The following is a 20,518-nucleotide window of genomic DNA, read 5'->3' as shown; positions in this document are numbered from 1 at the left end:
CTATGACCGTACATGGAAAGTTCTCTTTACCTGGTGCGAATCTCGCGGCCAGACCCCATTCCCTTCTTCCCTCCCCGAACTACCTGGGTTTTTTTTCTCCAATCGGGTCTAGAGGCCAGGCTGTCCCTGGGCTCGCCTAAGAGGCAGGCGTCAGCCCTCTCAGTGCTTTTTTTTTTTTTTTTTTTTTCAAAGGCGCATTGCTACCATGCTGCGAGTAAGGACTTTTCTTCAGGGGGTTTCCCGATTGGTTCCCCCCTACAGACGACCACTAGAAACGTGGGACCTCAACCTGGTCCTGACAGCATTGCAGGAACCACCCTTCGAACCCCTTGAGGAGGTCCAGCTCCGCCTTCTCTCCCAGAAGGTGTTTTTTTCCTGGTGGCAATCACCTCGCTACGCAGGGTGTCTGAACTGACAGCACTCTCCTGCAGACGGCCCTTCCTGGTTTTTCACCAGGACAAGGTACAGTGGGGCAAAAAAGTATTTAGTCATTCAGCAATAGTGCAAGTTCCACCACTTAAAAAGATGAGAGGCGTCTGTAATTTACATCATAGGTAGACCTCAACTATGGGAGACAAACTGAGAAAAAAAAATCCAGAAAATCACATTGTCTGTTTTTTTATCATTTTATTTGCATATTATTGTGGAAAATAAGTATTTGGTCAGAAACAAAATTTCATCTCAATACTTTGTAATATATCCTTTGTTGGCAATGACAGAGGTCAAACGTTTTCTGTAAGTCTTCGCAAGGTTGCCACACACTGTTGTTGGTATGTTGGCCCATTCCTCCATGCAGATCTCCTCTAGAGCAGTGATGTTTTTGGCTTTTCGCTTGGCAACACGGACTTTCAACTCCCTCCAAAGGTTTTCTATAGGGTTGAGATCTGGAGACTGGCTAGGCCACTCCAGGACCTTGAAATGCTTCTTACGAAGCCACTCCTTCGTTGCCCTGGCGGTGTGCTTTGGATCATTGTCATGTTGAAAGACCCAGCCACGTTTCATCTTCAATGCCCTTGCTGATGGAAGGAGGTTTGCACTCAAAATCTCACGATACATGGCCCCATTCATTCTTTCATGTACCCGGATCAGTCGTCCTGGCCCCTTTGCAGAGAAACAGCCCCAAAGCATGATGTTTCCACCACCATGCTTTACAGTAGGTATGGTGTTTGATGGATGCAACTCAGTATTCTTTTTCCTCCAAACACGACAAGTTGTGTTTCTACCAAACAGTTCCAGTTTGGTTTCATCAGACCATAGGACATTCTCCCAAAACTCCTCTGGATCATCCAAATGCTCTCTAGCAAACTTCAGACGGGCCCGGACATGTACTGGCTTAAGCAGTGGGACACGTCTGGCACTGCAGGATCTGAGTCCATGGTGGCGTAGTGTGTTACTTATGGTAGGCCTTGTTACATTGGTCCCAGCTCTCTGCAGTTCATTCACTAGGTCCCCCCGCGTGGTTCTGGGATTTTTGCTTACCGTTCTTGTGATCATTCTGACCCCACGGGGTGGGATTTTGCGTGGAGCCCCAGATCGAGGGAGAGTATCAGTGGTCTTGAATGTCTTCCATTTTCTAATTATTGCTCCCACTGTTGATTTCTTCACTCCAAGCTGGTTGGCTATTGCAGATTCAGTCTTCCCAGCCTGGTGCAGGGCTACAATTTTGTTTCTGGTGTCCTTTGACAGCTCTTTGGTCTTCACCATAGTGGAGTTTGGAGTCAGACTGTTTGAGGGTGTGCACAGGTGTCTTTTTATACTGATAACAAGTTTAAACAGGTGCCATTACTACAGGTAATGAGTGGAGGAAAGAGGAGACTCTTAAAGAAGAAGTTACAGGTCTGTGAGAGCCAGAAATCTTGGTTGTTTGTTTCTGACCAAATACTTATTTTCCACCATAATATGCAAATAAAATGATAAAAAAACAGACAATGTGATTTTCTGGATTTTTTTTTTCTCAGTTTATCTCCCATAGTTGAGGTCTACCTATGATGTAAATTACAGACGCCTCTCATCTTTTTAAGTGGTGGAACTTGCACTATTGCTAAATGACTAAATACTTTTTTGCCCCACTGTAGTTCTCCGTACGGTCCCATCCTTCCTTCCGAAGGTTGTGTCCAACTTCCACCTCAATGAGGAAATTTCTCTGCCTTTTCTTTGTCCGGTCCCGGTTCATAGAGTGGAGAAGGCTCTGCATGCGCTTGACCTTGTCAGGGCATTGTGTATATATGTGTCTAGGACTGCGTCCTTCCGGAGGTCTGATCCCTTTTCCTTCTTCCGGAAGGTGGCCGCAAGGGTCTCCCAGCTTCCAAAGCTACCCTTGCCAGGAAGATCACATCCACCATACAAGAGTCCTACCGCCTTAAGAATTCTCTTCCAGCCGGTATTACGGCACACTCTACACGGGCGGTAGGGGCCTCCTGGGCCATTCGGCTCCAGGCTTCGGCACAACAAGTGTGTAAGGCGGCCACTTGGACTAGACCACACTCGTTTAGTAAACACTACAGGGTTCATACCCAGTCCTCAGCGGAAGCGAGCCTGGGTAGATGTGTTCTGCAGGCGGCGGTGCCCCAAGTATAGGGGCCTGTCTGCACAATATTCGTCCATTGCTTCCCACCCAGGGACTGCTTTGGGACATCCCATGGTCCTGTGTCCCCCAATGAGGCGACAGAGTAAAGGAGATTTTTGTGTACTCACTGTAAAATCTCTTTCTCTTAGCCTCTAATTGGGGGACACAGCTTCCACCCTGTTGCCCTTTTCGGGCCGTTGTTACTGTTGAGTTCTCATATTGTTCTTTGAGCTCATACATAGTGGCCTTCTTATAGGCATGTCTATGTCATTCATGTTACGTTCCTCCTACTGCTTTTGCACAAAACTGGAGAAGGCTGACGCCGTTCAGGGGTGTATACTGCAGAGGAGGAGCCACGGTTAATCTTTTTTAGATTATGCATATTGTCGCCTCCTAGTGGACAGCAGCATAACACCCATGGTCCTGTGTCCCCCAATTAGAGGCTAAGAGAAGGAGATTTTACAGTGAGTACACAAAAATCTCCTTTTCTATTTTTTTTCTGTTTTCCTCAAATTAATAATTGTTTTACAAAAAATCTGAAATTAATAGAAATACTTCTAAATGATTTTTTTTCCCCTTTCGTCCTCAGAGAAAATCTGTAAGGGCAAAAGAGAAAAAGCAAAAGCGCCAAGAAGAGCGCGCCGCCATGGCCGCTGTGTTCGCCAAGGTGCAAGCGGCCAATCAGGTAAGCTGCCTTCAGTCACAATTTTTTTCTTATTCTTTATCATCTTGCCTATCAACATTTTCTTACCTTTGTTAATTTTATCCTTTTTTTTTTCCCCCTCTGCAGCTTGGTGACCCTCTTGGAGCTTTTCCGGTCTTTAAAAAATTTGACAGAAACGGGTAGGTTGTAAGGAAGGGATAACAAAATGTTTTCCTGTATTTAATCTTGACATTTTTTTTTCTTACCCCTTGGTCGTTCTTTCCATTCTCAGGTTGAATTTGACTATAGAGTGCTGCCGAGTAACCGACTTGGACCCCAAGACCATAGACTGGGCCTTTGAACTCACAAAGACAAATATGCAGATGCTGTAAGAATCTCTTTGTAATATCATAAAAAGGCTCCGTGGCCAGGGCACATAATTTCGTTTTAAGTTCAGTCCATCCATAGCTGTTTTTGCCTCGCTCCTTGACTATAAAGGTGTTATTCTTAAGATACGTTTCTTACATGCGCATGGAAGGCCGGATTCGCACGTTCTACATTCACTGCCTGAGTTCGGCCCATGATGTCCGAGCCAGCATCAGGTCCTTAAAGTCAGGAGATCCGGGGCCAGTCTGGACTTGGCTGTCCTGTCCGATCTTAAAGGGAACCTGTCACCAGGGTTTTTTATTTTAAGTAAAGTCACCCGTCTGTTGTTTGTAGAAGGTTTAGTGGGACTGTGAGACACTTTAAAATTAAGTAAAAACAAAAATTACTTTTTTAACCTGTTATAAACCCTCTAGTCCAGGTTTAGACTTTTGTAAGAATCCTGCCTTTTTCTGCCTACAATGTCCTCTATTTGCAATAATTATTGGTAATGCAGTTGAGTTGCAATGTTGCGCCCTGTCATTAGTCCTGAAGGGAACCGCAGATAATGCCTCTGGAAGGAAAGCCGTTAACGTCTTCCTTTGATGTCTTTGTAGTTATGAACAAAGTGAATGGGGATGGAAAGAGAGAGAAAAGCGAGAGGAGCTGACAGATGAACGTGCCTGGTATCTTATTGCCAGAGATGAGCTTAGCATGCCCGTTGCTTTTGTGCACTTCAGATTTGATGTGGAATGTGGAGATGAAGTGCTCTACTGGTAAGGAACATAAGGGTTGTCCACTATTTTATTTTTGTAGTGTCTCATTGTTAAAATGAGTTCACAAGATGGTTTAATAGATGAGCTCACTTACAGTAGATCAAATAGTCATGGCCGAAAGTGTTGGCACCCTCCAAATTGTTCCATAAAATGAAGTATTTCTCCGAGAAAATTACTGCAATCATACGTTTTGTTATACATATGTTTTTTTTGTTTGTTTGTTTGTGTTTTTTTTTTTTTTGGGGGGGGGGGGTCTTGAAACAACAAAAAAAAAACAGAAAAAAGGCAAATTGGACATAATTTCACACAAAATACCAAAAATGGGCTGGACAAAATTGTTGGCACCTTTCCAAAATTGTTGTTAAAAATAAAATCACACCGGAGACGACATAAAAAGGGGACTCAATCTTTGCTTTGTGTGTGCATAGTGTGTCACAGAAAGCATGGTGAACTGAAAGGGGAGAAGAGAACAGTCTGAAGACTTGTGAACCAAAATTCTTGAAACAATAATTAACAATCTCAAGGTTACAAGTCTATTTCCAGAGATCTTTATATTCCTCCGCAACTTAATCAAAAAGTTTACAACCCTTAGCACTGTAGCTAATCTCCCTGGACGCGGATGGCAGAGAAATATTGATGGAAGGTTAGTCTGGATGGTGGATAAGCAGCCCCAATGAAGGACCAAAGAAATTCAATCTGTCCTGCAGGCTCAGTTTGCGCTGACATTGATGCACCCTATCTGTCAACATTTGAATGAAATGAAACGCTATGGCAGGAGACCCAGGAGGACCTCACTGCTAAGACAGAGACCTAAAAAAAGCTGGACTGCGGTTTACCTAAATGTATGTGACTAAGCCAAAATCTTTCTGGGAAACATTCTTGTGGACAGATGAGACCAAAATAAAGCTTTTTGTTAACCCCTTCCTGACCTTTGACGCCACGTAGGCGTCATGAAAGTCGGTGCCAATCCGACCCATGACGCCTATGTGGCGTCATGGAATGATCGCGTCCCTGCAGATCGGGTGAAAGGGTTAACTCCAATTTCACCCGATCTGCAGGGACAGGGGGAGTGGTACTTCAGCCCAGGGGGGGTGGCTTCACCCCCCCCCCCCCCCCCCGTGGCTACGATCGCTCTGATTGGCTGTTGAAAGTGAAACCGCCAATCAGAGCGATTTGTAATATTTCACCTAAAAAAACTGGTGAAATATTACAATCCAGCCATGGCCGATGCTGCAATATCATCGGCCATGGCTGGAAACACTTATGTGCCCCCCCCACCCCACAGATCGCCCCCCCAAGCCACCGATCTGTGCTCCGCTCTCCTCCGTCTTGTGCTCCGCTCCCACGTCCTCCTGTCCGCTCCCCCCGTGCACCTATGTCACCCCCCGTGCCCCGATCTCCCCCCCCCCTTATACTTACCGAGGCTCCCGGTGTGCATCCGTCTTCTCCATGGGCGCCGCCATCTTCCAAAATGGCGGGCGCATGCACAGTGCGCCCGCCGAATCTGCCGGCCGGCAGATTCGTTGCAAGTACATTTTGATCGCTGTAATAGGTTCTATCACAGCGATCAAAATAAAAAAATAATAAATAACCCCCCCCTTTATCACCCCCATAGGTAGGGACAATAATAAAATAAAGAAAATATATTTTTTTCTTTTTCCACTAGGGTTAGGGTTAGAACTAGGGTTAGAACTAGGGGTAGGGTTAGGGGTACGGTTAGGGGTAGGGTTAGGGGTAGGGTTTGGGTTAAGGCATGTGCTCACAGTGCGGATTTGGCTGCGGATCCGCAGCGGATTGGCCGCGGATCCGCAGCGGATTGGCCGCGGATCCGCAGCGGATTGGCCGCTGCGAATTCGTAGCAGTTTTCCATCAGGTTTACAGTACCATGTACACCTATGGAAAACCAAATCCGCTGTGCCCATGGTGCGGAAAATTCCGTGCAGAAACGCTGCGTTGTACTTTCTGCAGCATGTCAATTCTTTGTGCGGATTCCGCAGCGTTTTACACCTGTTCCTCAATAGGAATCCGCAGGTGAAATCCGCACAAAAAAACCACTGAAAATCCGCTGTAAATCCGCAGGTAAAACGCAGTGCCTTTTACCTGCAGATTTTTCAAAAATCGTGCAGAAAAATCTCACACGAATCCGCAACGTGGGCACATAGCCTTAGGGTTAGGGTTGGAATTAGGGCTAGGGTTGGAAATAGTGTTAAGATTAGGATTGTGGTTAGGGTTACGGATAGGGTTAGGGGTGTGTTGGGGTTACAGTTGTGGTTAGGGTTGGGATTAGGGTTAGGGTTGGGATTAGGGTTAGGATTAGGGTTGGAATTAGGGTTACGGGTGTGTTGGGGTTAGGGTTGTGGTTAGGGGTGTGTTGGGGTTAGGGTTGTGATTAGGGTTATGGCTACAGTTGGGATTAGGATTAGGGGTGTGTTGGGGTTAGTGTTGAAGTTAGAATTGAGGGGTTTCCACTGTTTAGGCACATCAGGGGTCTCCAAACGCAACATGGCGCCACCATTGATTCCAGCCAATCTTGCGTTCAAAAAGTCAAATGGTGCTCCCTCCCTTCCAAGCCCCGACGTGCGCCCAAACAGTGGTTTACCCCCGCATATGGGGTACCAGCGTACTCAGGACAAACTGGGCAACAACTGTTGGGGTCCAATTTCTCCTGTTACCCTTGCAAAAAAAAAAAATTACTTGCTAAAACATAATTTTTTGAGGAAAGAACAATTATTTTTTATTTTCACGGCTCTGCGTTATAAACTTCTGTGAAGCACTTGGGGGTTGAAAGTGCTCACCACACATCTAGATAAGTTCCATGGGGGGGTCTAGTTTCCAAAATGGGGTCACTTGTGGGGTGTTTCTACTGTTTAGGCACATCAGGGGCTCTGCAAATGCAACGTGATGCCCGCAGACCATTCCATCAAAGTCTGCATTTCAAATGTCACTACTTCCCTTCCGAGCCCTGACGTGCGCCCAAACAGTGGTTTACCCCCACGTATGGGGTACCAGCATACTCACAACAAACTGGGCAACAAATATTGGGGCCCAATTTCTCCTGTTACCCTTGTGAAAATAAAAATTTGCTTGCTAAAACATCTTTTTTGAGGAAAGAAAAATGATTTTTTATTTTCACGGCTCTTCGTTGAAAACTTCTGTGAAGCACTTGGGGGTTGAACGTGCTCACCACACATCTAGATAAGTTCCTTGGGGGGTCTAGTTTCCAAAATGGGGTCACTTGTGGGGGGTTTCTACTGTTTAGGCATATCAGGGGCTCTGCAAACGTAACATGATGCCCGCAGACCATTCCATCAAAGTCTGCATTCCAAAACGTCACTACTTCCCTTCCGAGCCCCGGCATGTGCCCAAACAGTGGTTTACCCCCACATATGGGGTATCAGCGTACTCAGGAGAAACTGGACAACAACTTTTGGGGTCCAATTTCTCCTGTTACCCTTGGGAAAATAAAAAATTGTGGGCTAAAAAATCATTTTTGAGAAAAGAAAAATTATTTTTTATTTTCATGGCTCTGCGTTATAAACTTCTGTGAAGCACTTGGGGGTTCAAAGTGCTCACCACACATCTAGATTAGTTCCTTGGGAGGTCTAGTTTCCAAAATGGGGTCACTTGTGTGGGAGCTCCAATGTTTAGGCACACAGGGGCTCTTCAAACGCGACATGGTGTCCGCTAATGATTGGAGCTAATTTTCCATTCAAAAAGCCAAATGGCATGCCTTCCCTTCCGAGCCCTGCCGTGCGCCCAAACAGTGGTTTACCCCCACATATGGGGTATCATCGTACTCAGGACAAACTGGACAACAACATTTGGGGTCCAATTTCTCCTATTACCCTTGGGAAAATAAAAAATTCTGGGCTAAAAATAATTTTTGAGGAAAGAAAAATTATTTTTTATTTTCACGGCTCTGCGTTATAAACTTCTGTGAAGCACCTGGGGGTTATAAGTGCTCACTATGCATCTAGATAAGTTCCTTGGGGGGGTCTAGTTTCCAAAATGGGGTCACTTGTAGGGGAGCTCCAATGTTTAGGCACACAGGGGCTCTCCAAACGTGACATGGTGTCCGCTAGCGATGGAGATAATTTTTCATTCAAAAAGTCAAATGGCGCTCCTTCCCTTCCGAGCCTTACAATGTGCCCAAACAGTGGTTTACCCCCACATATGAGGTATCAGCGTACTCAGGACAAATTGGACAACAACGTTCGTGGTCACATGTGAGGTATCGGTGTACTCAGGAGAAATTGTCCAACAAATTTTAGGATCCATTTTATCCTGTTGTCCATGTGAAAATGAAAAAATTGAGGCTAAAATAATTTTTTTGTGAAAAAAAAGTACTGTTTAATTTTTACGGATCAATTTGTGAAGCACCTGGGAGTTTAAAGTGCTCACTATGCTTCTAGATAAGTTCCTTGGGGGGTCTAGTTTCCAAAATGGGGTCACTTGTGGGGGAGCTCCAATGTTTAGGCACATGGGGGCTCTCCAAACGCGACATGGTGTCCGCTAAAAATTGGAGCCAGTTTTTAATGCAAAAAGTCAAATGGCGCTCCTTCCCTTCCGAGCCCTGCCGTGCGCCCAAACAGTGGTTTACCCCCACATATGAGGTATCAGCGTACTCAGGACAAATTGGACAACAATGTTCGTGGTCCAGTTTGTCCTTTTACCCTTGGGAAAATAAAAAAATTGTTGCTAAAAGATCATTTTTGTGACTAAAAAGTTAAATGTTCATTTTTTACTTTCATGTTGCTTCTGCTGCTGTGAAACACCTGAAGGGTTAATAAACTTCTTGAATGTGGTTTTGAGCACCTTGAGGGGTACAGTTTTTATAATGGTGTCACTTTTGGGTATTTTCAGCCATATAGAACCCTCAAACTGACTTCAAATGTGAGGTGGTCCCTAAAAAAATGGTTTTGTAAATTTTGTTGTAAAAATGAGAAATCACTGGTCAAATTTTAACCCTTATAACTTCCTAGCAAAAAAATTTGTTTCCAAAATTGTGCTGATTTAAAGTAGACATGTGGGAAATGTTATTTATTAACTATTTTGTGTCACATAACTCTCTGGTTTGACAGAATAAAAATTCAAAATGTGAAAATTGCAAAATTTTCAACATTTTCGCCAAATTTCCGTTTTTTTCACAAATAAACTCAGAAATTATCGACCTAAATTTACCACTAACATGAAGCCCAATATGTCACGAAAAAACAATCTCAGAATCGCTAGGATCCGTTGAAGCGTTCCTGAGTTATTACCTCATAAAGGGACACTGGTCAGAATTGCAAAAAACGGCATGTTCATTAAGGCCAAAATAGGCTGGGTCATGAAGGGGTTAAAGCACATCATGCTACTGTTTACCAAAAAAGGAATGAGGCCTATAAGGTAAAGAACAAAGTACCTACAGTGAGACATGTTGGAGGTTCAAAGATGTTTTGGGATTGTTTTGTTGCCTCTGGCACTGGGTGCTTTGACTGTACAAGACATCTTGAAATCTGAAGGTTACCAAAGTATTTTGGATCACATTGTAGTGCGCTGTGTCAGAATGCTGGCTTTGCTTCCTAGGTCTTGGGTCTTCCAGCAGGACAATTCCCTCAAACATACTTCCAGAAGCACCCAGAAATGGATTGAAACTAAGCGCTCGAGAGTTCTGAAGTTGCAGCAATGAGTCCGGATCTAAATCCCATTGAACATCTGTGGAAAGGTCTTAAAATTTCTGTTGGGAGAAGAAGCCTTCAAATGTGAGACTGGAGCAGTTTGAAAAAGAATAGTGGTACAAAATTCCAGTTGAGAGGTGTAAGAAGCTTGTAGATGGTTATAGGAAGCGATTGATATTATTCCAAAGGGTGTGCAGCATATATTTAGTTTAGGGTGCCAACGATTTTGTCCAGCTCATTCTTGGAGTTATGTGTGAAATTGTGTCCAATTTGCCTTTTTTTTTTTTTTTTTTTTTTTTGTGGTGTTCCAATACACACAGAGGAAATAAATATGTGTAATTGCACTAATTGTCTAGGAGAAATACTTCATTTTCTGGAACAATCTCAAGGGTGACAACATTTTCAGCCATGACTGTATATTTGGAAAAAAGGTAAAGTTTTTTAGTACACTGTTTGTACATACAGTTGAAACCAGAAGTTTCCATACACTCTATATTAAGACACATCTGCATGTTTTTCTCATTATCTGATATGAAATCAGAATAAACCTTTCCTGTTTTAGGTACCATTAGTATTATTTGCCAAATGCCAAATTAATGATAGAGAATGTACTAAGGCATTTTTATTACTTACTGCAAAGTCAAAAGTTTACATACATTTCATTAGTCTTTGGTACCATTGCCCCTAAACTGAATGACTTGGGTCAAATGTTTGGGGTATCCTTCCACAAGCTTCTCACAATTGTTGGTTGGAATTTGGGCCCATTCCTCCTGACAAAACTGGTGTAACTGATTCAGGTTTGTAGGTCGCCTTGCTCGCAGCGGCCTTTTCAGGTTTTCCCATAAATTTTCAATATAATTGAGATCAGGGCTTTGTGATGGTCACTCCAAAACATTGACTTTGTTATCCTTAGGCCACTTGGTTACCATTTTGGCAGCATGCTTCGGGTCATTGTCCGTTTGGAAGAACCATTTCCACCCAAGCTTTAACTTCCTGGCTGATGTCTTGAGATGTTGCTTCAGCGTTGCCACATAATCTTCTTTTCTCATGATATCATCTATTTTGTGAACTGCACCAGTCTCTCCTGCAGCAAAACAACCCCACAACCTGATGCTGCCTCCCCCATGTTTCACAGTTGGGATGGTGTACTTAGGCTTCCAAGCTTCTCCCTTTTTCCTCCAAACATAATGATGGTCATTATGCCCAAAAAGTTCAATTTTAGTTTCATCAGACCACAGTTCATGTCTCCAAAATTAAGACCTTTGTTCTTGTGTGCATTTGCAAACATTAATCTGGCTTTTTCTTTATCGCCTCTCATTGGGGGCATACAGGAACCATGGGTGTATGCTGCTGCCACTAGGAGGCTGACACTATGCAAATAAAAAAGTTAGCTCCTCCTCTGCAGTGTACACCCCACCGACTGGCATTATACTCTTCAGTTTAGCTTAGTGTCAGTAGGAGGCGGACACGGGTCTTTCATTAGAACCTTATCTACCTCAATGTGCGTCGTTTCTTTTCAGGTTTTCCGGAAGGGATACAGGGTGAACAGTCACACCTGTAGTCCCTCATAGCGGACTATGAGTACGGCGTGTACTGCCACCCCGTATCCTCATAGATCCCTCTCCAGGACCAAGATCCTAGCACACAAGCGTGCTCAGAAGTCCGGTCCTGGCTCCGTCCCCCACCCACTCGCCCACCAGAGCCTGTCGGTTGGAGGTGACGAGGACGTCCAACACCAGCTCCATGGACGTCTCATTCCCCTCAGGTTAGTAACGGCGTGGGATGTTTAGGTGAGTATTTTCCTCTCCCTTTTCCAAGATCTTTTATTTTAGGGATCCCAGAGTAGCATCGCAGCCGGTGGCGCGCTCCCTTCTGAGCTGCGGTGATGGCAGGCTAGGGACGCTGGTTCTGTCTCTTCTTCGGCCACAGTGCTCTGTCTACAGCCGCTCTGCTCGGCGGCCACAATGTCCCCACTTTCAGCGCGACAGTCTGCCGCGCCGCGTCCCCCTGCGGCCGCACTGCTCGGCGGCCACATTGCGTTTCTGTTCCTGCGCGGCGGCCTTGGCAGGCTGCCGCGCTGCTTTGTCCTTGCGGTGTACTGCTCCGGCGCCGCGGCTCTCTTCTCCGGCAGCGCCAGCCTCTAATTTAGGTCCCGGCCGGGGCCTACTTCCGGCGCTGCGACCCGACTCTTCGTTCCCTCGGGCGGCCCTGGCAGGCTGCTGCACTACTCTGCGGCACACTGTTCCGGGGCCGTGGCCGCCTTCTTCCGGCGCACCGGCCTCTAATTTAGGTCCCGGCTTCTGCCGGGGCCTACTTCCGGTACCGCGCCCCTCCACTTCTGGTTTCTTCGGGCGGGCTTTTTTTCCACACGTGTCCCGCACTTTTTGTCAAAAGCTCTGCAGAGCGCTTTCTTCACAAGCAATCGGCGCGGATTGCAGCACCAGAGGTCGCAGGGCAGGAGCTCCACTTTTTTTTTCTCCGGAGATCCACGCAAGCGGGACATCCAGGCCGGCAGTATCCTGTTATCTGTTTTCTCGTCTGCCGTGAGTAGCTCTGCACTGCAGACTGACACCCCCCTCTGTCCCACTGTCCCCTAATCCACTGGCATTTTCTTCAGGGACCTCTCCAACATGTCTAACTCTAAAGGGGGTCGCTCTCGTCCTCCTACTTCTTCCTCTTCTACCTTTGTCAAGTACTTTGCATGTTCGTCCTGTAACAGCAAACTTCCCTCAGGTCAGTCCTCTCCGCTCTGTCAGGCCTGCAGCAACCCGATTGTTCCCACCGCCCAGGATCCCCCGGCCGATCCGCCCGAGAGTGATACCCCCATCCCAGGCTGGGCTTCCTCTCTGTCACAATCGGTGGCCGACCTAACTCGGGTGTCTCAAACTTTGGTGTCCGTGCTGGATCGGTTACCCCTGCAGACCCCCGCAGTAGCCAGCGGGTCGCAGGAAGCTCCGTCTGAACCCTCCATGGCTAGCCGCAAAAGGTCCAGACAGGAACGACGGTCTGAGTCCTCTTCTTAGTCCATCTCGCCACTCGGTCCTCCTCTGCGGTCGGCGTCCTCCCAATCCTCCTCCCCTGAGTCAGGCGAGGCGTTCTCTGATGCGCCTTCGGAGGATGTTTCGGAGCTGGATTCGAACCAAATCGCTACCATGAGGGATATGGTTCAGAATCTCATTGGAGCGATAAATCTAACCTGTGGCATCAAGGAGTCCTCTACGGAACCCGCAGATCAGGCGGTTTCGTTTAGACGGGCTAAACCACCTTCCAAGTTTTTCGCTCCTCACCCGGAATTCGAGGAGATTATGACCAGAGAAAGAGAGGACCAGACGCTTTCAGAGAGGAAAGCGACCTGGCGTTTTATATCCTTTTTCTCCGGAGCTCACCGCTAATTGGACTGTCTCCCCTTCGGTGGACCCTCCAGTTTCCAGACTGTCCACCAACACAGTCCTCCCACTGTCTGACGGAGCATCTCTGAAGGATTCTAACGATAGAGTCCTAGAATCTTTTGCGAAATCAGGCTTTGAAGCGGCTTCAGCTAGTCTTTGCCCGGCCTTTGCTTCCACTTGGGTTTCAAAATCCATTTCCAAATGGGCCAAACAGCTCCATCAGGGCATTCTGGACGGGGTTCCATCCGGACAGCTGGCGGAACTTGCCAACCAGATTTCTCACGCGGGGGAATATCTGGTCTCCGCCTCCCTGGACGCCGCGTCTTGTGCGGCTCAGGCGTACAGCAACGCGGTTGCCATCCACCGAACTGTTTGGCTTAAGGCCTGGCAGGCGGATTTGTCTTCTAAAAAGTCCCTTACCAGCCTGCCTTTTCAGGGGTCTCGTCTCTTTGGTTCTAAGCTAGACCAAATCATTAAGGACGCTACAGGGGGCACGAGTTCCCTTCTTCCCCAGGCCAAGCCTCGACGCCCTCCTCCTAGACGTCAATTTCGGTCTTTTCGGCGCTTCGCGGCATCAAATTCCTTCTCCCAACAGCAACAGAGGCCACAAGCCCGTCAAGAGAAGAAGACGGTATCCTTTAGGCCCACTCCTTCCTGGCGTCCCCGCTACTCCCAGGGTAGATCCTCCAGGTCCAGGACTGGAAGAACCACCTCGGCATGACTCTCGGCTAGTAGTCAGCCCACCTCCCAGGCTGGGCGGCCATCTCCTCTTCCTCAGGGACGTCTGGATCTCCTCGGTAGAGGACGCATGGGTCAGGGAAGTGGTATCCTCGGGATACAAGATAGAGTTCGTTTCACGACCCCGAGATCGTTTCTTTGAATCCCGACCTCCAAGAGACCCCGCTCTAGCTCCGGGTTTCTTTGCAGCCATCGCGTCTCTCCTCAAAGCTGGGGTAATCGTTCCCGTCCCAGAAAAAGAACGGTTCACAGGTTTCTATTCAAACCTTTTTGTGGTACCGAAGAAAGACGGCAAGGTTCGACCCATTCTGGACCTCAAATTACTGAACAGGAGAGTTCGTCTGAAGCACTTCAGGATGGAATCCCTTCGTTCGGTAATTGCTTCCATGGAGGCTCAGGAATTTGTGTTCCATAGACATTCAGGATGCCTACCTCCATGTCCCGATATTCCCCGGACATCACCGATTCCTGCGCTTTGCGGTGCTCCAGGAACACTTTCAGTTCGTCGCCCTGCCATTCGGTCTTGCAACCGCCCCAAGAGTCTTCACGAAAATCATGGCGGCACTGATTGCCATCTTGAGGGTCAGAGGTCTGGTTCTGTTTCCATACCTCGATGACATCCTCATCAAGGCTCCGTCCTTTTCTCAGACCCACGAAAGCCTGTCCATCGTTCTCGACACCCTAGCCCGTTTCGGGTGGCTGGTCAACCGGAAGAAGTCCTGCCTTATTCCTTCTCAGCGCATCATCTTTCTGGGCATGCTCTTTGACACTCGTCAGACCAAGGTCTTTCTTCCCGAAGACAAGATCCATTCTTCGTCGGGACATACGCGTGCTCCAGGGCCCTCGGTCTCCCTCCTTCCGATCGGCCATGAAGTTTTTGGGGCGGATGGTAGCAACATTGGAAGCGATTCCCTTCGCCCAATTTCACTCCCGACCTCTTCAGCAAGCCATCCTGTCTCAGTGGAACAGGTCTGTCTTCTCCCTGGATCGTCCGATCCGACTCTCCCCGGGTCAAACGGTCTCTCAACTGGTGGCTCACGTCACCTCTCGTCTTCCAGGGCAGGTCCTTCCTTCCAGTTCACTGGCAAGTGGTGACGACGGATGCCAGCCTGCTTGGCTGGCGTGCAGTGTTTCGCCACCTGACTGTACAGGGCCGCTGGTCGGCGCAAGAGTCAACCTTGCCGATCAATGTCCTCGAGATCCGGGCTATTTTTCTGTCCCTTCGTCACTGGGAAAGGATTCTCAGGGGCCTTCCTACCCGAATCCAGACGGACAATGCCACGGCGGTGGCATATGTCAACCATCAGGGGGGGACTCGGTGCGCCTTGGCCGAGGTATCCAAGATCCTCCTCTGGGCAGAGGCAACGGTTCCGGTGATATCCGCAGTGCATATTCCCGGCGTGGACAATTGGGCCGCCGACTTCCTCAGCCGCGAGGGTCTCGCGGCAGGGGAAGGGTCCTTACATCCGGAGGTCTTCCTTCAGATTTGTCTTCGATGGGGGACTCCGGACATGGACCTCACGGCGTCTCGAATGAACAGGAAGGTTCCGCAGTTCGTCTCCAGGTCTCGTGATCCTCTCGCAGTGGGCGTCGACGCTCTGGCCATTCCTTGGTCACAGTTCGTGCTGCCCTACCTGTTCCCACCCCTTCCATTACTTCCCAAACTGTTAAAAAAGATCAAAGTGGAAGGGGTGCCGGTCATTCTGATCGCCCCGGATTGGCCCAGGAGAGCTTGGTTCGCGGAGCTCGTCATTCTTCTCGCGGACACTCCTTGGCGCCTTCCCGACAGGCCCAATCTGCTGTCTCAGGGTCCGATCTGCCACCCGAATTCTCGGTCGCTCAGTTTAACGGCGTGGTTGTTAAGACTGCAGTTCTAAGAGCGTCCGGCCTTTCGGCCCAGGTGATTCACACCATGATTCTGGCTCGGAAGCCTTCGTCTTCCAGGATCTACTATCGTACCTGGAAGGCTTACTTCCGTTGGTGCGAGTCCAACCGCATTTCATCTATGTCCTTTTCCCTGCCTTCCATCTTGGCCTTCCTTCAGGCAGGACTGGATTCGGGCCTTGCTCTTAGTTCCCTAAAGGGCCAGGTTTCTGTGCTTTCCATCCTTTTTCAGAAGACTTTAGCTTCCCGACCACAGGTTAAGACCTTCCTTCAAGGAGTAGCCCACGCGGTCCCTCCGTACAGGGCCCCTGTGGATACATGGGATTTAAACCTGGTACTGGACGTTCTGAGGGTTTCCCCCTTTGAGCCTCTCAGGGAGGTTCCCCTGTCAGTTCTATCTTGGAAGGTGGCCTTTCTGGTGGCCATCACTTCTATCCGCCGCGTTTCCGAGCTGGCGGCCCTGTCTTGCCATCCTCCGTTCTTGGTCATCCACCAGGACAAGGTGGTCCTCAGGCCTCCGCCTTCTTTTCTTCCTAAGGTGGTTTCCACCTTCCACCTCAACGAGGACATCGTTCTGCCTTCTTTTTGTCCAGCTCCGACTCATCCTCTGGAGCGATCGTTGAACAAGCTGGACCTCGTCAGGGCAGTGAAGATCTATCTGGATAGAACGTCCACTTTCCGGAAGACGGATTCTCTTTTCGTCGTTCCTGATGGCTCGCGCAGAGGCCAACCGGCTTCTAAGGCGACTATTGCTCGCTGGATCAGAACGGCTATTCTGGAGGCTTACCGGGTCAAGAACGGAGTGCCTCCTCCTGGGATCAAGGCTCACTCTACCCGGGCAGTCGGCGCCTCCTGGGCGGTGCACCACAGGGCTTCCGCCCTACAGCTTTGCAAAGCGGCAACCTGGTCTTCCATCCACACGTTCGCCAAATTTTACAAGGTCCATACCTACGCTTCGGCGGATGCCAGCCTAGGCAGAAGGATCTTGCAGGCGGCAGTGGTGAGTCCTCTGACCTGATGGAAGTCTGTTTTTTCCAGCCCCTGGGACTGCTTTGGGACGTCCCATGGTTCCTGTGTCCCCCAATGAGAGGCGAGAAAGAAAACAGGATTTTTGGTTGCTTACCGTAAAATCTGTTTCTTGGAGCCTCCTTTGGGGGACACAGCTCCCTCCCAATGTTTCTGTTGTTCTATGTTCTGTGATTGTTTTTCACGTTTGACTGTTATCACGTTTACAGTTCTCAAGTTTGTGGTTATGGTTTTTCAACCTTGTTATTTTTTTCCTACTGCTTTCTCACTAACTAACTGAAGAGTATAATGCCAGTCGGTGGGGTGTACACTGCAGAGGAGGAGCTAACTTTTTTATTTGCATAGTGTCAGCCTCCTAGTGGCAGCAGCATACACCCATGGTTCCTGTGTCCCCCAATGGAGGCTCCAAGAAACAGATTTTACGGTAAGCATCCAAAAATCCTGTTTTTGTGTTTCTCTTGGAGTAATGGCTTCTTCCTGGCAGAGTGGCCTTTCAGCCCATGTTGGTACAGTACTCATTTCACTATGGATATTGACACAATCTTGCCAGTTTCCACCATCACCTTCACAAGGTCTTTTGCTTTTGTCCTTGGGTTGATATGCACACATTGGACCAAAGAACGTTCATCTCTGGGACACAGAACTCATCTCCTTCCTGAGCGGTATGATGGCTCATCTTGTTTGTACTTGCGTATAATTGTTTCTACAGATGAACGAGGCACTTTCAGGTATCTTGAAATTCTACCCAAGGATGAGCCAGACTTGTGCAAGACCACAATACTCTTCCTGATAACTTGGCTGATTTCTTGAGACTTCCCCATGATGCTACACAAAGAAGCAGTGTGTTTCAGGTGTGCAGCATTAAAATACATCCACTGGTGTGTCTCTAATTAACTCAGATGTTGCCAAAAAACACACCTATCAGAAGCTTCCAAACACATTACATCATCATAGGGAAAGTCCAGAATTCTTTAAAGGCATAGTAATCTTAGTGTAAGTAAACTTTTGACTTTTCAGTAAGCAATCACAGGTGTCCATCACCTGTAGCAGCATCGGCTGGGGGTGGAACCGGACTTGTGTAGACTTTGGCTATAGTTCTCAGATTGATTTTCTAACTAAATATTCTGTAAAACACCACAGCAATTCAGAGAAAAAAACCTGGATGCTCTGATTTATGCTGCTTGCAGCATGAATTAGGTAACAGGTTCGCTATAAAGGGGTTGATTTTTTTCATTGAAATTGACATTTTCAGATCTTTAGTGGTCAGACACCTGGATCCCTACTGATTAGATGCAAAGTGCACCAATTTGAACACATGGAACATAGCTACAGAACGTAGCACTACTCAATATATAGAGGCAGCTGCCAGGTGCCGCAGGGCACCTCCTTCTTTTTTTTGTGTACATATAAATTGTATGACAGCATAACCTCTTTTCAAATGTTTCATGCAATTTTTCTTTTCCAGTTATGAGGTCCAGTTAGAAATCCGTGTCCGCAGGAAAGGAGTAGGAAAATTCCTGGTACAGATTTTGCAATTGATGGCAAATAGGTGAGTTTGATAGATAAGCACCTTTCCATAAATGTGCTTTATTCTCATAATATACAGATATAGAAAGAAAGAAAAAGCTAACATTTGTTTACTTATTGTTTGTCTAGCTCATTTCTGCTCCACATATAGAGAGTTTTGTTAAAACATAAATCACTGCCAATGCGTCTTACAAAGACATTTCTAAATAGGACCATGTAGTGTCTGTCAGTAGGAACATGGTGACTCATTTCCACCTCTCTAAAGTATTGAATCTTATTTCTAAAGTTAGAAGGGTTCTAGCAACAGTTATAAAATAACGGTTATTGTTTAATTAATCAATAGTACATGTGAAAAGAATGAATTTTGTAATATATCTTGTCAGAGATATCCGTGTATATATATATATATATATATATATATATATATATATATATATATATATATATATATATATTATATATATACAGACCAAAAGTTTGGACACACCTTCTCATTTAAAGATTTTTCATGACTATGAAAATTGTACATTCACACTGGAGACATCAAAAATATGAATTAACACATGTGGCATTATATACTTAACAAAAAAGTGTGAAAACAACTGAAATTATGTCTTATATTTTAGGTTCTTCAAAGTACCCACCTTTTGCTTTGATGATTTGCACACTCTTGGCATTCTCTTGATGAGCTTCAAGAGGTAGTCACCGGGTTTTCACTTCACAGGTGTGCCCTGTCTGGTTTAGTAAGTGGGATTTCTTGCCTTATAAATGGGGTTGGGACCATCAGTTGTGTTGTGCAGAAGCCTGGTGGATACACAGCTGATAGTCCTACTGAATAGACTGTTATAATTTGTATTATGGCAGGAAAAAAGCAGCTAAGTAAAGAAAAACGAGTGGCCATCATTACTTTAAGCAATGAAGGTCAGACAGTCTGAAAAATTAGGAAATCTTTGAAAGTGTCCCCAAGTGCAGTGGCAAAAACCATCAAGCGCTACAAAGAAACTGGCTCACATGAGGACCGCCCCAGGAAAGGAAGACCAAGAGTCACCTCTGCTTCTGAGGATAAGTTTATCCGAGTCACCAGCCTCAGAAATCGCAGGTTAACAGCAGCTTAGATTAGAGACCAGGTCAGTGCCACACAGAGGTCTAGCAGCAGGCACATCTCTACAACAACTGTTAAGAGGAGACTTTGTGCAGCAGGCCTTCATGGTAAAACAGCTGTTAGTAAGCCACTGCTAAGGACAGGCAACAAGCAGAAGAGACTTGTTTGGGCTAAAGAATACAAGGAATGGGCATTAGACCAGTGGAAATCTGTGCTTTGGTTTATTTTGGTCCAAATTTGAGATCTTTGGTTCCAACCACCGTGTCTTTGTGCGACGCAGAAAAGGTGAACGGATGGACTCTACATGCCTGGTTCCCACCGTGAAGCATGGAGGAGGAGGTGTGATGGTGTGGGGGTGCTTTGCTGGTGACACTGTTGGGGATTTATTCAAAATTGAAGGCATACTGAACCATCATGGCTACCACAGCATCTTGCAGCGGCATGCTATTCCATCCGGTTTGCGTTTAATTGGACCATCATTTATTTTTCAACAGGACAATGACCCCAAACACACACAGGCTGTGTAAGGGCTATTTGACCAAGAAGGAGTAATGGGGTGCTACGCCAGATGACCTGGCCTCCACAGTCACCAGACCTGAACCCATTCGAGATAGTTTGGGGTGAACTGGACCGCAGAGTGAAGGCAAAAGGGTCAACAAATGCTAAGCATCTCTGGGAACTCCTTCAAGATTGTTGGAAGACCATTTTTGGTGACTACCTCTTGAAGCTCATCAAGAGAATGACAAGAGTGTGCGAAGCAGTCATTAAAGCAAAAGGTGGCTACTTTGAAGGACCTAGAATATAAGACATAATTTCAGTTGTTTCACACTTTTTCTCTAGTCCC

General features: G+C 46.9%; 1 protein-coding gene across 3 annotated transcripts in view; it reads left to right on the top strand.

Annotated features, from left to right (window-relative positions):
* The window catches only part of NAA40 (N-alpha-acetyltransferase 40, NatD catalytic subunit), a 70,079-nt gene that overhangs the window by 34,337 nt on the left and 15,224 nt on the right, over positions 1 to 20,518 (top strand). For all 3 annotated transcript variants that reach the window (XM_077287670.1, XM_077287669.1, XM_077287667.1), the window contains exons 2-6: positions 3,156 to 3,251; positions 3,357 to 3,409; positions 3,502 to 3,597; positions 4,190 to 4,348; positions 18,511 to 18,594. In XM_077287670.1, the coding sequence (XP_077143785.1) occupies positions 3,213 to 3,251; positions 3,357 to 3,409; positions 3,502 to 3,597; positions 4,190 to 4,348; positions 18,511 to 18,594 (431 nt within the window). In that variant the 5' untranslated portion in view covers positions 3,156 to 3,212. The remainder of the gene's footprint in view (positions 1 to 3,155; positions 3,252 to 3,356; positions 3,410 to 3,501; positions 3,598 to 4,189; positions 4,349 to 18,510; positions 18,595 to 20,518) is intronic.

Source organism: Ranitomeya variabilis, chromosome 2 (assembly GCF_051348905.1).
Source record: "Ranitomeya variabilis isolate aRanVar5 chromosome 2, aRanVar5.hap1, whole genome shotgun sequence".
Lineage (NCBI taxonomy): Eukaryota > Metazoa > Chordata > Amphibia > Anura > Dendrobatidae > Ranitomeya > Ranitomeya variabilis.
The sequence above is the reverse complement of the archived record's forward strand: the minus strand, read 5'-3'. Positions and strand labels throughout refer to the sequence as shown.